The sequence below is a fragment of the Excalfactoria chinensis genome, chromosome 7 (genome assembly GCF_039878825.1).
Source record: "Excalfactoria chinensis isolate bCotChi1 chromosome 7, bCotChi1.hap2, whole genome shotgun sequence".
Classification (NCBI taxonomy): domain Eukaryota; kingdom Metazoa; phylum Chordata; class Aves; order Galliformes; family Phasianidae; genus Excalfactoria; species Excalfactoria chinensis.
The window spans coordinates 34,003,639-34,016,345 of NC_092831.1; the positions used below are offsets into that span (position 1 = coordinate 34,003,639).

At 47.3% G+C, this 12,707-nt stretch overlaps 1 protein-coding gene across 1 annotated transcript in view; it reads right to left on the reverse strand.

Moving 5' to 3' along the window:
- Positions 1-7,600: 7,600 nt before the first annotated feature.
- NDUFA10 (NADH:ubiquinone oxidoreductase subunit A10) overlaps positions 7,601-12,707 on the reverse strand; it is a 35,392-nt gene continuing 30,285 nt past the window's right edge. The window contains exon 10 of the mRNA XM_072341242.1: positions 7,601-8,055. Coding sequence (XP_072197343.1) covers positions 7,987-8,055 — 69 coding nt within the window. The 3' untranslated portion in view covers positions 7,601-7,986. The remainder of the gene's footprint in view (positions 8,056-12,707) is intronic.

Sequence of the window (12,707 nt, forward strand, 5' to 3'; positions counted from 1 at the left end):
ACTGCTCTTTATGAGAAGAAATTGTTCCTGATGTCTAACCTGAACCTCTCCTGGTACAACTTAAGGCCATTATCTCTCATTCTATTACTGTTGCCAGGGAGCAGAGGCTGACCCCCACCTTGCCACAACCTCCTTTAAGGGAGCTGTAGAGAGCAATAAGGGTCCCCTGAGCCTTCTCTGTTCCAGATCTCCCATCTCTTTCAAATGGGACAGCCCTGAATTAAGAGAGCTCAAACGGCAACACAACTCCCACCCAAACCACCCCAAGTGGGGAGGTCTGTGCCTGAGCAAGCTGGGGTTGTTCTTTTAGCCACCACCGACCTACAGGATGGTGCCTTGGCAGGCGCAGCAGGGAACTGGAAGATCCCCATTAGCTGATGTGTGGACATCGTTCCAGGAAAGGCAATCCATTTATCAAAGTGCCTGCAGCTCCCCAGTTCAAGGCAGGTGAAGCACTAATAAATATTGAGCAGAGCAAAGTGAATCAGACTCCAAAGTAGCTTAATAAATAAAAGGCTATTAAAACAAAACAACAAACCAACACAAAAACCCACACAAAGCCAAAACCAAAACCAACCGCGTGCAGGCGCTTGCCAACTTTCCTTCTGCGCTGAGCGCTGGTGCTTTGCATTCCCACGTCCAAGGGGCAGCTCACTGGGAGAGCTGCTGGTCCTCACACTGCGGGACCCAAATGGCGGCAGTTTCAAGCTGAGATGGGATTGAAGGTTGTTTGTTTTCTGGGTAAACACCTCCCTGCTGTCATACCCATTCTGAGGATGCAATCAGAGCGTGCCCAGCTCCATCCAACCACGCCGCCATCCAAAGGCCAAAGGTCCAGTGCATGCTGTAGGCTGTGCAGATGTGGCCAATTGAGAAGTGCTGCATCTCAAAGCAAATGAGCTGCTATGGCAAATGAACGAGCTGCTAATTTACTGAAACACCCCACAAAGTGAGTGCATTTGGACCCCTCCAGCCTTCCTGGTTTCATGCAGGAGTGAGGTGCCAAGATGGGGGACAACTGTAGGGGTTCTTTTTCAGTCACTTGGATAAATGTTATGAGAAGACATATTAAAGCCATGGCAGCTTTCTCCGGGGAGCTATCAGGATGATTTTATTTGGCCAGAGCTCGGTAACAGGGTCAGGCTGTCAGCTTCTATTAAGATTTGGACGTGCGTCACAGAATGGGAAGCACTTGGCTATACTGCTTCTCATTAGATTGCCTTATGATGAACCTCTTCATGAACTTACTGCACGTGGCTGATCTGAAGGTTGTGATCCCTGGTGGGATGCTCACCATCACCCAGCTTAGTCCTGCCCTGCCCAATTCCTCCTCCCAGTGGGACATTTGGGGCTGATGGCTCAGCATGAGGCTTCCTCTCTGCATCTCCTGAATGCATTTCTTTCATCGATGCACACCTCTCTGGGTGCCAGGTCCAGGCGCACCTGCCTTGCATCCTATCAGCAATGAGAGCTTGGCTTAAGAGCTTCCCATCTTCATTCGTTTTCAGGATCTCCTAATTTATCACAGTCAATTAGGCTGCCCTTAGCTGAGGCATCCCAGATAAGCCAGCTGGAGTCCTGCTCTCCCAGAGCAGATCCTCAGCACAGGGATCTGGAACAGGCATTGGGTATGGACCAGATACGAGCTGTGGGTCCATGCACGAGCTGCCACACGGTCCTGTGACCACTGGAGGTGAGAGATGAAAATGCAAAGAAAACACAACAGAAGAACACAGCTCCCTGGGGTGCTGAGTGGTTCCCCATGCCCTGGGGTTAGTGACAGTCAGGGTGAACAACCCCTGCCTTGTGTGCAGGGGGTTGGCCCTGTGGCCGACGCACCCCAAACCAGCTGCATCCCAAATGGGGCGGTCGGGGCTGCGCTATCTCATCTACAGCCACACACAGAGCTGCAGCCACAACCAGGAACAGCTCCCTCCCTGCCTACAAAAGGGCTGGGACCGCAGTTCAAAGTTCTCCCTGGTACACAAACCGGCTTTGAGGGTAATTTGCTTCAGCTCAAAAGCAGCTGAAGTTAATTACGTGGCAATGAAGCATCACGCGTTAATATTACTTAACTCTCCTTGGCCAGGCTGCTGCCAAACACTGCTCTGTTGGAGATTTGGACCTGGGAGTGTTCTGATCTCCAGATAAAGTCTCCATGGAACATAGAAGATATGGGAGATATGGGATGCTCAGCTTGTACATCCTGAGGACTAGCCTTCCAGCTGGGGTGTTCAGAGCACCACGGACCCACCTTTCAGCCCCTGCCCCACACCCAGCCATCTCCTCCACAGCTGCACAGAGCACCTTCAGGGGCCATGCTCCGTCTGGTCCATGAGTGATGCTGCCTGGGAAGTCCCCACCACAGCCAGGCATGCCAGTGCTTGGCCAGATGAGCTCTGTGCTTGCTTGTTTCTTAAGCAAGAGCTCAAGCAGCCTGGCCAGTGCACCGCAGGTGCCACCATCCCCTGCAGGCCTGGGGCAGCATGCTGAGAAGGGCAGTACAGACAGCCAGTGCCCTTCCCACGCACCAGGAGCCCCAGCACCACCAGCCCATCCCAGTGCAGCCTGTAGACCCCAGTCTGAAGCCCCACACTCCCTGCCTCTGCCCTCGGGTGCTGCATACAGGAACAGGCTGCATTGCCACCTAATGGGACATGCTGGGAAAGCCCTCTGCATCCCACCGGGAAGCTGCAAGACGGGAATACCAGAGGCTCTGCATGAGGCTCATGCACTTGCCCTGCACTTCGTTTAGTATGTGCTGGTCAGGATGTCCTCTGCACATAAAACTAAGCACAGGGAAATCAAAGGGCATGGGGAGGAGCTGAATGGCGTTTTATGTACTCAAAGCTCTGCCAGGACCTAGGGGGAAACAAACAGAGCTTCGTGAGACTACTGTGGTTTTGGGTTGCCCCAGTGGCACAGCTCTACTGCACTTTGGGTTCCTGTCCCCCTCTGCTCCCCGCCTGGCCAGCACAGCACAGAACAGGCTGAGCAGAGGGGAAAGCTGCACCATGCTTTGGTCATGGTCCTACCTACACAGCATAGGTTAGAAGTCCAAAACTTGTCTCCATCTGCACAACAGTGACCCCAGCAGCAGGCTGCTCTTGCTCTGAATGGAAGGTGAAAACAATGTCTATATATCACTGTTAATCCTCAAAGTGTAACAGACCAGTGGAATTGGTACTGCTGCAAGCACTGCAGTTGGGATCAGGACTCTGCTCTGGGATAAGGAAACTTTGGGACAGGAAGTGGAAGCAGGAAACTAAAGCCATGAGACCTCACACTCCCATCATGGGCTCTGAGGACAACAGGAGTCTGAGTTTCACCCACACCCAACACAGAGAAGCAGCAAAGGGGTTCCTCCTCCAGATGCCCAGGGATCTCCTGTAAGGAGGCAGAAACCAGAACCTAAAGGCAGTCAATGGAGCCTCTGTTGTAACAACCAACCTCACCTGCAGGGATCCCACTAGTTCCTCAACACCCTTCCTCCTAAGGAGGATAAAAATCAACCTCATCAATCCCAGATGATGGCAAACAGGCACAGCTTGGAGGCCAGCCATGCCATGGCTGGATGGACTGTGCCTCCTTTTGGTCAACTTTTTGCAAGCCATGAACAGAAAGCCCAGCCATCTCCAAAAGGCACTTGGCTGCCACTGAGCTAATTGAGACAAAAAGACTTCTCAGGATCTGGGTATTGTCTGTATCTGGAGCTCTGCAGGGCAGGGTGGAGAAGCCCAGCAGGAATCAAACAGTCAGGAGTGGTCCCATCAGATAGAAGCAGCTAGGCTGGGCTCCAGCAGAGGAATTACACAGCACCGGCAGGCAACACTTTTGTTTTGATCTCGCTGTGCATATGTATTTGGCAAATAAAACTTAAAGCTGGGAACTGGAGCAGAACTGGCAGGTTTCATGCCATCCCACCGCCCGCACCGCTCCTGCAGTGACGCTATCTGATCAGCAGCTATGTAAGGAATGCTGTGTTCTTATCAAGGTTAAAAGGGTCAGATCAAATTAAGTGCGTCTTACTGAATGACTGCGAGGGGAAACAGTTTCCCTTTCTCAGAAAGGCTCCTTAGCACAGCGCCCAAGCTCCTTCCTCTAGCACGATGGGTATCTCCAAACCACAACACCAAACCTGGAGCTTCTGGTGCTCCTGGGTGGCCATGGCCCAAGCAAGTTTGCTTATCACTGCAGCATGACAGAGACGTGGCACTTTCTTGCCAGTGCAGTAGGGAGACCAGCTGGAGATGCAAAGATGCAGAGGAAACCAGACCCAAACCCCTTCAGCATGGAAAAGAGGTATCAAGGGATGAGGGGTCGGGCTAAATCTGCTGCAGAAAGCTGTTGAGAGTATGGCTCTAGGCTGCTCTCACCACACATGGCCTTCAAGGAGAATGCAATTTCAGATGCCCGACCAGCTTTCAACTGGTGTTGAATTAAAGGCTCATTTCACAAGAGAGCAAACTGAGCGGGGCCACAGGAAGCAATATGGATGTAGAATGGAGTTCCCCCAGGACCACACAGCCACAAGGAGCTTGCCCAGGATCACAATGTGCAAGTGAACAGGTAGCCAGGAACGTACAGCAGGAAGGCAATCCCTTTTATTCATCTCTAGACCCCCTTCTCCTCCAAGGCCTGCTTTAGTGTATATGGATCCTTTTGAGGACTTTGATAAATGCTTGCAATAAACCTGAGTACACACGTTCCTGGAAAGCAGCTCATTTAGGTATGGTGTGCAGTCCCACCTCCCCGTTGCTCCACTTGCTTCCATTAACTTTTGCACAAATGATTCACTTTGCCCAGTCTTCTGTAAACAGAATTCAAAGCCAGCTGGAATTGGTTGTGCATCTAAATTACCCTTGCTCAGCAAGCTCTTTAACAGAAGAGATTCACTGCAGTTTGTGTCTGTGGTGGAGGCACAGCAACCTGCATCTTCTGATTCAATTTCAACAGCAGAGGCTCTTTGCTTTCACAGAATTTCAGCAGCAGTTAAAATCTAAACCTCACTGCGATTAAAACGTGAAAGTTACACCTTGAAGGAGGAAGTGGAGAAAGAAACTCATTGAATCTCTTAATTGTAGCCCTGGGCCAGATGTCATTGCTGAAGAGTATGGTGTGGGTAGGGGCAGGTGAGGAATCAATAGCTCACGCTGAGCTGCAAAGCAGAAGGGGCTCAGACACGTTGCAGGCACCTTCAGCAGAGGCTGCCCTGGTTCCACTCTGGGCAGCTACAGCTGTCCCCAGCCGGCAAGGAGGCTATTAAAGGATGTGCTGGGAAAGCACAGACACTCATCCACCAACCACAGCAAGGGCCAGAGGGGGTGGATAGGAGATCAACTCTGAACTGCGGTAAGCCAAGCTGTTCGCACAGGACGAGCATTGGCATGAAAGCACTGGATCCTGAGGCCAAGAGGCAACCATCACAAACTCACCCAAGACTGCAGCATACCAAGCCATCGTTTTGGTGGCAGGACCTGTTCCCATCTCCTCTTTGTTTTCACCCTCCTAGAGCAAATGGGCAGTGAACCAAAGGGTGGTGGAAGTAACTGGACTGATGCTGATGCTGGGAATCCCAGTGGCTCTGCACATAACACGGGGTAGATGGCTCTAGATGAATCAACACCATTCCCTGTGAATCTGCCTTTGGAAAGTAGGCAGAATTCAAGCATGGGACATGACAGGCAAGAGGCAAGCTTCCCCATGCATTAATACAGGCAATGGGAACCGGGGATAACAAGACAGACTGCAGATAATATCACATATGCACCTACGCAGTAGTGTGAAGAGGACTTGAGTCATTTTATCTTTTGCAATCTAATAAAGAACTGGAGACAGTTTCATTTAACTGGCACAGAATAGCCTTCAAAAGTCCAAGACTTTACAGCTGGCTTGCTAGTTGAAGTGTTGGAGTAGGAAGGAGGGAAGAGAAAAAACACAGCTAACACTCCTTCCCACAGCAAGGGGAGAGAAAGTTATTTCCTTCACAGAATTAGTTTGTAAATGGTTTTACTTCTGAAGAGAAGTTAAAACATGGATTAAAAACTATGTCCCATCTGTATTTTGTCATACCACACTGCCTGCCACACAAGCCAACAGCACTGGAGTTAAACTCCATCACATCCAAAGCTGAACTCGGGGCCCACTGGAGCAGGCAGGGAAGGCTCTGATAAATGCTCTGCACCACGTCGTGCCCTGCTAAAGCAAAGTTAAACTCAACAGCTGTGCCAGCACCACACACACAGTGCAGAACGCCCTTCTAAGAGTTCTGACACTGCATGCATTGCCAAGTGAATTACAACACCTGGAAAACAGAGCAACACTGAGATGGAGGACACCTGTAAAAACAGAGCTGGACTCCTCCAAAGGGAATCTAAAGCCCCAGCAGATGTTCTTTTCATCTCCACACTCATTACTGGCTGCTGTGAGACAGTTAAAGGAAAGCTAACACACTGATTGCTCAGGATCTCATCCACAGGAACAGACAGCAGTGGCTCAGGCTCTCAGGCACCAGACCACCAGGACACACCTTCCTGGGAAAGGCATGGGATGACGAAGCACGTGGCCTTGCTGGAACACACAGAGATCTAGAAGGTGAAAATGCACAAAGCCTCAAGCGAGGCAAGCTTTATTTTTACCACATCGTGGTGGCCAAGAGCGCCAAGGTACTGAGAAAGGCACAAACCCTTACAAGTTGCCCTGTGAGGAGCAGGAGGCAGCAGCTGACAGCACAGTTCAGCAGCATGAGGACCACACCGAGCAGCTCCTGCTGCTGACCAGGCCTCAAGGCCACAGAACTTCAGAGAGCTGAGGACAACAGCTTCACACTTGCATACTTGGCACTGCCTCCCAGCACTCACCCCTCTCCGTGGATCCACCAGCTGCATCAGCACAGGGTGGCACAGCAGTACCAAAGGGGTCAGTCCTTTTGCAATTGGAAATGCAATTAAAGCCATAAAACATGGAAACAGAACTCAGAGATCAGTGAGAAGAGAGACTTTTCTACCCTATTGTTCATTAAAAGGCTCTTTCCACACTAGTTTTGATACGTGGGCTAGACCTACTTGCTTAATTCAAAGGCATTGCCCTGAAAGCCAGAACGCCTGACAGCACTTCCATCCAGTGACAGACGTGCTCAGCCCCTTGATGGAAACACAAAATTTCTTCAGACCAAATCTGGACAAAAATGCTTGAGCCAATGCCAAGGATGCATCATTTGTGTGACTAACCAATACCAAATGAACCATTCATTTAAAAAGAAAGAACTTGGATTTTCGGGGACTTACAAAAATAATACTTACTTCTGTCTTTCATACCCCACGAACATGTTGATCTATGGCTCCCATTCACAGGAAGAAGCTATGAGAACAACTGCTGGCAATTATCTTCATTTTTTGTTTGTTTTACTTCTAAGCACAGCCATTTTGCTGTTCGCATCAAGGAAACTTCCTTCCTTCTCTCAACAACTTGTCCCTGCTTTTCATTGTTTCGATACTGATGTCTGCTAAGAGGCTTTCAGAACATGATGTGAGCGCATTATTTAAGCTGGTGGCCTCTTCTAATGAAGCGAATAAAACACCATGCATGACAGAGCAAGAAATTAACTTTGTGAGAACCAGAAGGATACAGGTTTAATTTCTCTTCATTCAGGAAAACAACAATAATTCTGTATAATAGCATGCCACAGTCTTGATGAAGAAGTTCAGCACTGATCTCAAGTCTGCTCCTGCAATACCACTTTTCTATTACACATAGGCTATCAAGCATTCAAAGACAAAGCACCCTGAATTCAGCAGGGAAGAACAAACCAGAATGAGGTGATTTGCATTTGCCTTCCAGGAGTCTATTCTCTTATGCTGCAGCTGGAAGATGATTTACCCAGCATTTCCTTTGTGCTACACAGAATTGATGCAGAGCAGGCAGACTGAACTCAGCTTCTTCTCCACTGTGGTTGATCACCGTTAGGGCTCCCGAGCGAGGCAGATTTCATTTCAGCCAGATCCATTTGTCACCAGCTTCAGCATTGTAGCCTTTCCTATAATTGCAACCACGAAGCTAGAGAAAACAGAAAGTTCAGTCAGACATTTTGTTACTGTTTACCAACACTTTCAGATCCTCTACAAAGCAACTGCAAAAGAAATAAGCGATCTTTTTTGCAAAATAAGAACTGGTACTTGTAGAAAAATTAGTTCCTCTGGAGAAAAATAGAGAATACACACAGAATACTATCTCAATACCATATGTGAACATATATGTATATAAACTAAGCCAATATCTCACCAACAGGAAAAACATGTTACTTCTTCCCTGAAGCGTGTTACCATTTCTATACACAAGATGCCTTATAAGATAGGTGATGGGAATTAGTTAGAACATGTAGAAATTGTGGGACCCAAACTGGACGTAAATGGTATGGAATAAAGAGTCTTAGTTTCAGCTGGGATGGAATTGGTTTCTTCAGAGTGCCTGGTGAGATGCTGTATTGTGGTTCTAGGAGGAAAGCAATGTTGGTAACACACTCATGTTTATAGTTGCATGCTAAGCAGTGCTGTACAGAGCCAAGGCCATTTGCAGTGAAGGGCCCATGGAGCTGGGAGGGAACAAAGTTAGTACAGCTGACATAGATTGGCCAAAGGGACATTCCATACCCTATGACATCATGTAGAAGATGTTCTGAAGTGGTGGGTGTTCATCTCTCTCTGTTATGCTGCTCAGGGGCTAGCTGGGCATCGGTTGGGGGTGGTGAGCAATTGCTCGTGCATCACTTGTTAGATATATCTGTATAATTATCACTTTCCTTTTCTCTATCTTAGTAAACAGCTTTCATCTCAGGAAGAGGATAGGCACAGCCCTGCCGACCATGCATGGGCAGCATCACAAACTCAACTGCCAAGCCGTCCTACTCTCAGCCTTAAAGATTTGGGGAAAGAGGCTGTTTAGGTAGCAGCCATTTTAAGAGATTACTAACACAGCATGCAGGACTGTGAGGGAGAGCCTGCCAATACAGCTAAACAGCACACATGCTCTGTGCAGGCTAGGAGAGCGCGGGCTGCACCAGCAGGTCAGCAAAAGCATCTCTTAGCAACTCGTTTTGCTAAAGCACGGCAAAATTTTAGCGCAGTTGCTGCCTGAATAAATGTGAACCAGGCTCTGTACCCACTAGATAAGTAAGCCACAGGATACCGCAACTCCCAGCAACAGGATCAATACCTAATGTCATCACGTTGGGCAATTACTATAAAGTGAAAGATCCCACAGACAAAAGAGATGCAGTACAATACTAAAAAACAAAATAACAAGCAAAATAGCATATCAGCCACACTCTTTATAATTAATTAAGCACAGCTCCACACAAAACCTGGTTCCAGGTGTCCTAGTGATCTTTCAAAGAAACTGGGCAAGTATCCTATTTAAGAGAGTTGCCCTGATGAAATCTACACACAGGCCACAATAACAGCCATTTAATCCATGAGGAAGCCTGTTTTAAGAAGGGTAGAGTATCTTTTATTTTCCCCCTTTATTTTGAGAAGAGATTTCTTTCCACAAAGCATCCATCTAACTGAAGATTTCTACTTCCTTCATAAGATATCCACCACCCTGCCATGTCACATGCTATTACAAGTCATTCTTGATCAGTTTTTCTAGGGTATTTCATTTCAGCTTGTCTTTAATGTCTTGTCTAAACATCAGAAGAAACCACGCTGTCCTGTTAAGAGTTAGTCCTGCTGAGCAAAGAGGAGATGTGAGAAGGAAATAAATGATTACTATCCCTGCCCTACGAATTTACAGTGGTGAGTTAGGCAGGGCATCAAACCTGCTGTGACCAGCCTGTATCTATTAATTCTAGCACAAAAACATCTCTCCCTGGTCCTTTCTGGGCAGCACATAATTGGCCCTCTGATACCTAAGAGAATTCCCATATAAGATTATTAAAGCAACCGGAGCTCTCTGGGAACATCCATGACTTTACAGTTTCATTCCTGGGGAAACCTCCCCTCTTAAAACAACACAATATCAATCCCAGCAGAATTCAAATTCATTGTCCAAAACAAATTCCACATGTGCCTCTGGTTAAAGACATGCAAAACATCAAAGCAATTTTTATAATAAGTATTCATCCCTACTCCATCATTCACAGTGGGCCTTGGCAAAAGCAGTGGAGTTTCAGGGTATGATAAGGGGCCTTCCAAACAGCCAGGAAACTGCACATAAACAAATCTCATTTTACCTAGCAAGCAGAATCATGCGAGTTTATGTTCTGTGCATCATCTATTTTAGGCACAAGCAACAGAGATGACTTTTGAAGAAGCGTCCTTCAAAGCTCACATTTTACAGAACTGCCCATAGTAAAGCTGCACAACTAGGCACAATGCTGGTCCACCACCCCAGCACTTGGAGAAACAATGCAATGGGAGTTGTTGCTATTCATGTGATGCTCTGCCTCCCCTCCACTTCCTCCTAGAAGAAGCATTTGCTCAGGTACACAAGGAGCCTCTATTGATACAACCAAAGGAAAAGCATCACAGTGACTGTGCACAAGGTGGCTGAATGGCCCAGACACAGCTTGATATCAAGAGAAGGGAGAGATCCTATGGTACTCATCATCATCTCATCTCTCTGCTGCGCAGCCCCAACCCTCTCTGCAGCTTGCTGTATCATTCTACAAGCCCAGTCACCTCCCTCACCCAGTGAGAAGCTAAGCACTCCTTTTGGCTGGCTTATTTTCAGTGACTCAGTGAGCTCCTTCGGCCCAGCAACTGCAAAGAGAAGTGGTGGGAGGCAGACAGGGATATGTGGGGAAGCTGTAGGATGTGCTCCTTTCGGGGCCAGCAATTGGCTAAGCTGAGTCTCCACCTTGCATCCTTAGCTTTAAAGCAAGCTGAAGCTCCCAGCCTGCTGGCTGCAGCGACAATATAAGGGCAAGGATGGGAACAAGCAGCCAGCACCAAGGCTGCCAGTATGACAGACAGGAAAGGTGATGGCTGGAAGAGAGGTGACTGAAGGGAAATGGGACACAGCTCCATGAAACTCACCAGTACCTGTGAGAAGAAGAAAGAGGGGCTAAATATTTGACTTCTTCCAGAACAAGATACAGGTGCCAATAAACAAAGCCAATGACTAGATGGATCCCTTGCTGAAGGACACTAGTCAAACTAAAAATTCAGCCTCTTAATGAGAGATCAAGTGAATACTTCAAAGAGATTTTCATCTTCCATGAGCTGAAATTAAGTGTAACTTTCCCAGTCAAACTTGCAGCAATGCCACATCACTTTCAAGTGGCTGGTGCATTCACAGGGCTGCTCCATGCTCTCCACCTTCAAATCAAACGTGCATAAGCCTAAAGAAAAAGTACAACTTAATTGATGTGTTAATAACAGCAACATTAGTGCATCTTATTATGCATGACCTCTACCAAACCTTTCCAAGGAAAATAAGTGTAGCAGCACGTAGGGGCAGACAAATCCCACCCAACATCCCTGGCATCATCAGCACAGACTACAGAGCACATCAGCATGTCTGCCCAACACCGAGTGTCAAAATGCAGACAGCTACAGTCTTTCCCATGTAGTTACCACCGTGGCAATCTAGACATATGCTTTGTAACATAGGATTGCAGCTCTGCCCTCAGAAGCTCATAGCTGAAGCAGCCGTGGAAAAGCAAGTGGGAGCAGAGATCCCTCCAGAGAGATCCAACAGCCAGAGGAGGTGAATGTCAGTTCCTGCAGGGTCACTGCTGGATAACAGAGACTTCTCTGAGACTGAGAATCAGGCTTTGGTCTGCTGTGATACACTGCAGAACCTGGAGCTGGCAGCAAGGATTAACTCAAGAAACATGCTATAAAATGCACTGTATGAAGAAAGGAACTAATGAGATAAGTTCTACCCAGCAAAGGTAGAGCTGGCTCAGAGGAATCAAACTGCTCAACTTTAAAAGAACATCAGTAAAAAAGATGAAAACAAGATCATCTCATCAGTTAAATTAAGAACTCTGCCACAGAAGTGCCTGTCAAAGCTATAAAGGTGATGAAAAGCCCTCTAAAGTGGTATATGCTGCAGAGTAGCAACAAACAGCTCTAGCCAGCTGTTTGCTATATGCTGCAGCCACAGCATATAAAAATCATTTCAAACCAAACATGTACAGGTAGAACTCTGGAGAGTTTTAACTGCCTGGAAAAGGTCTATATCCATACAGCCTGTCTTTTCCAACATTCCAGGAACAAGAAAGAATCACCGCTCTTTCCCCTCCTACCCCTGAACATGCATTCATGAGGTGTGTAGTCTGATTTCCAGAGGACTGGCACAGACAGATGTTTGCTTACAGCTCGGTTCCTACCATCCTTTACTTAGTGATGTGAACATTCACTATAGCCCGGGTAAGACAACACTCAAAAGCTTTACTGAATTGAAGTTAAAACAGACACAACTGAGTGAAATTGTTCAATGATTCCTACCCTTCATTCATTCATTTAAAACAAAAACCAACACATAACTCTCAAAAAAACAACCAAAAAAAACCCCACCCAACAAAACACAGAGAAGTCATTAAAGATCCTATGGAAAGATAAGTGTCCATAAGGAGGACATGGCTCATTTCTTTAAAGCCAATGCATTTTCACTTCAAACCACATAGCTGAGTATCAGCAGGAATCTGATCTGTAGAAAGGAATTTGTAACTTGCAATCTGAACAACTACAAACACCATAAAC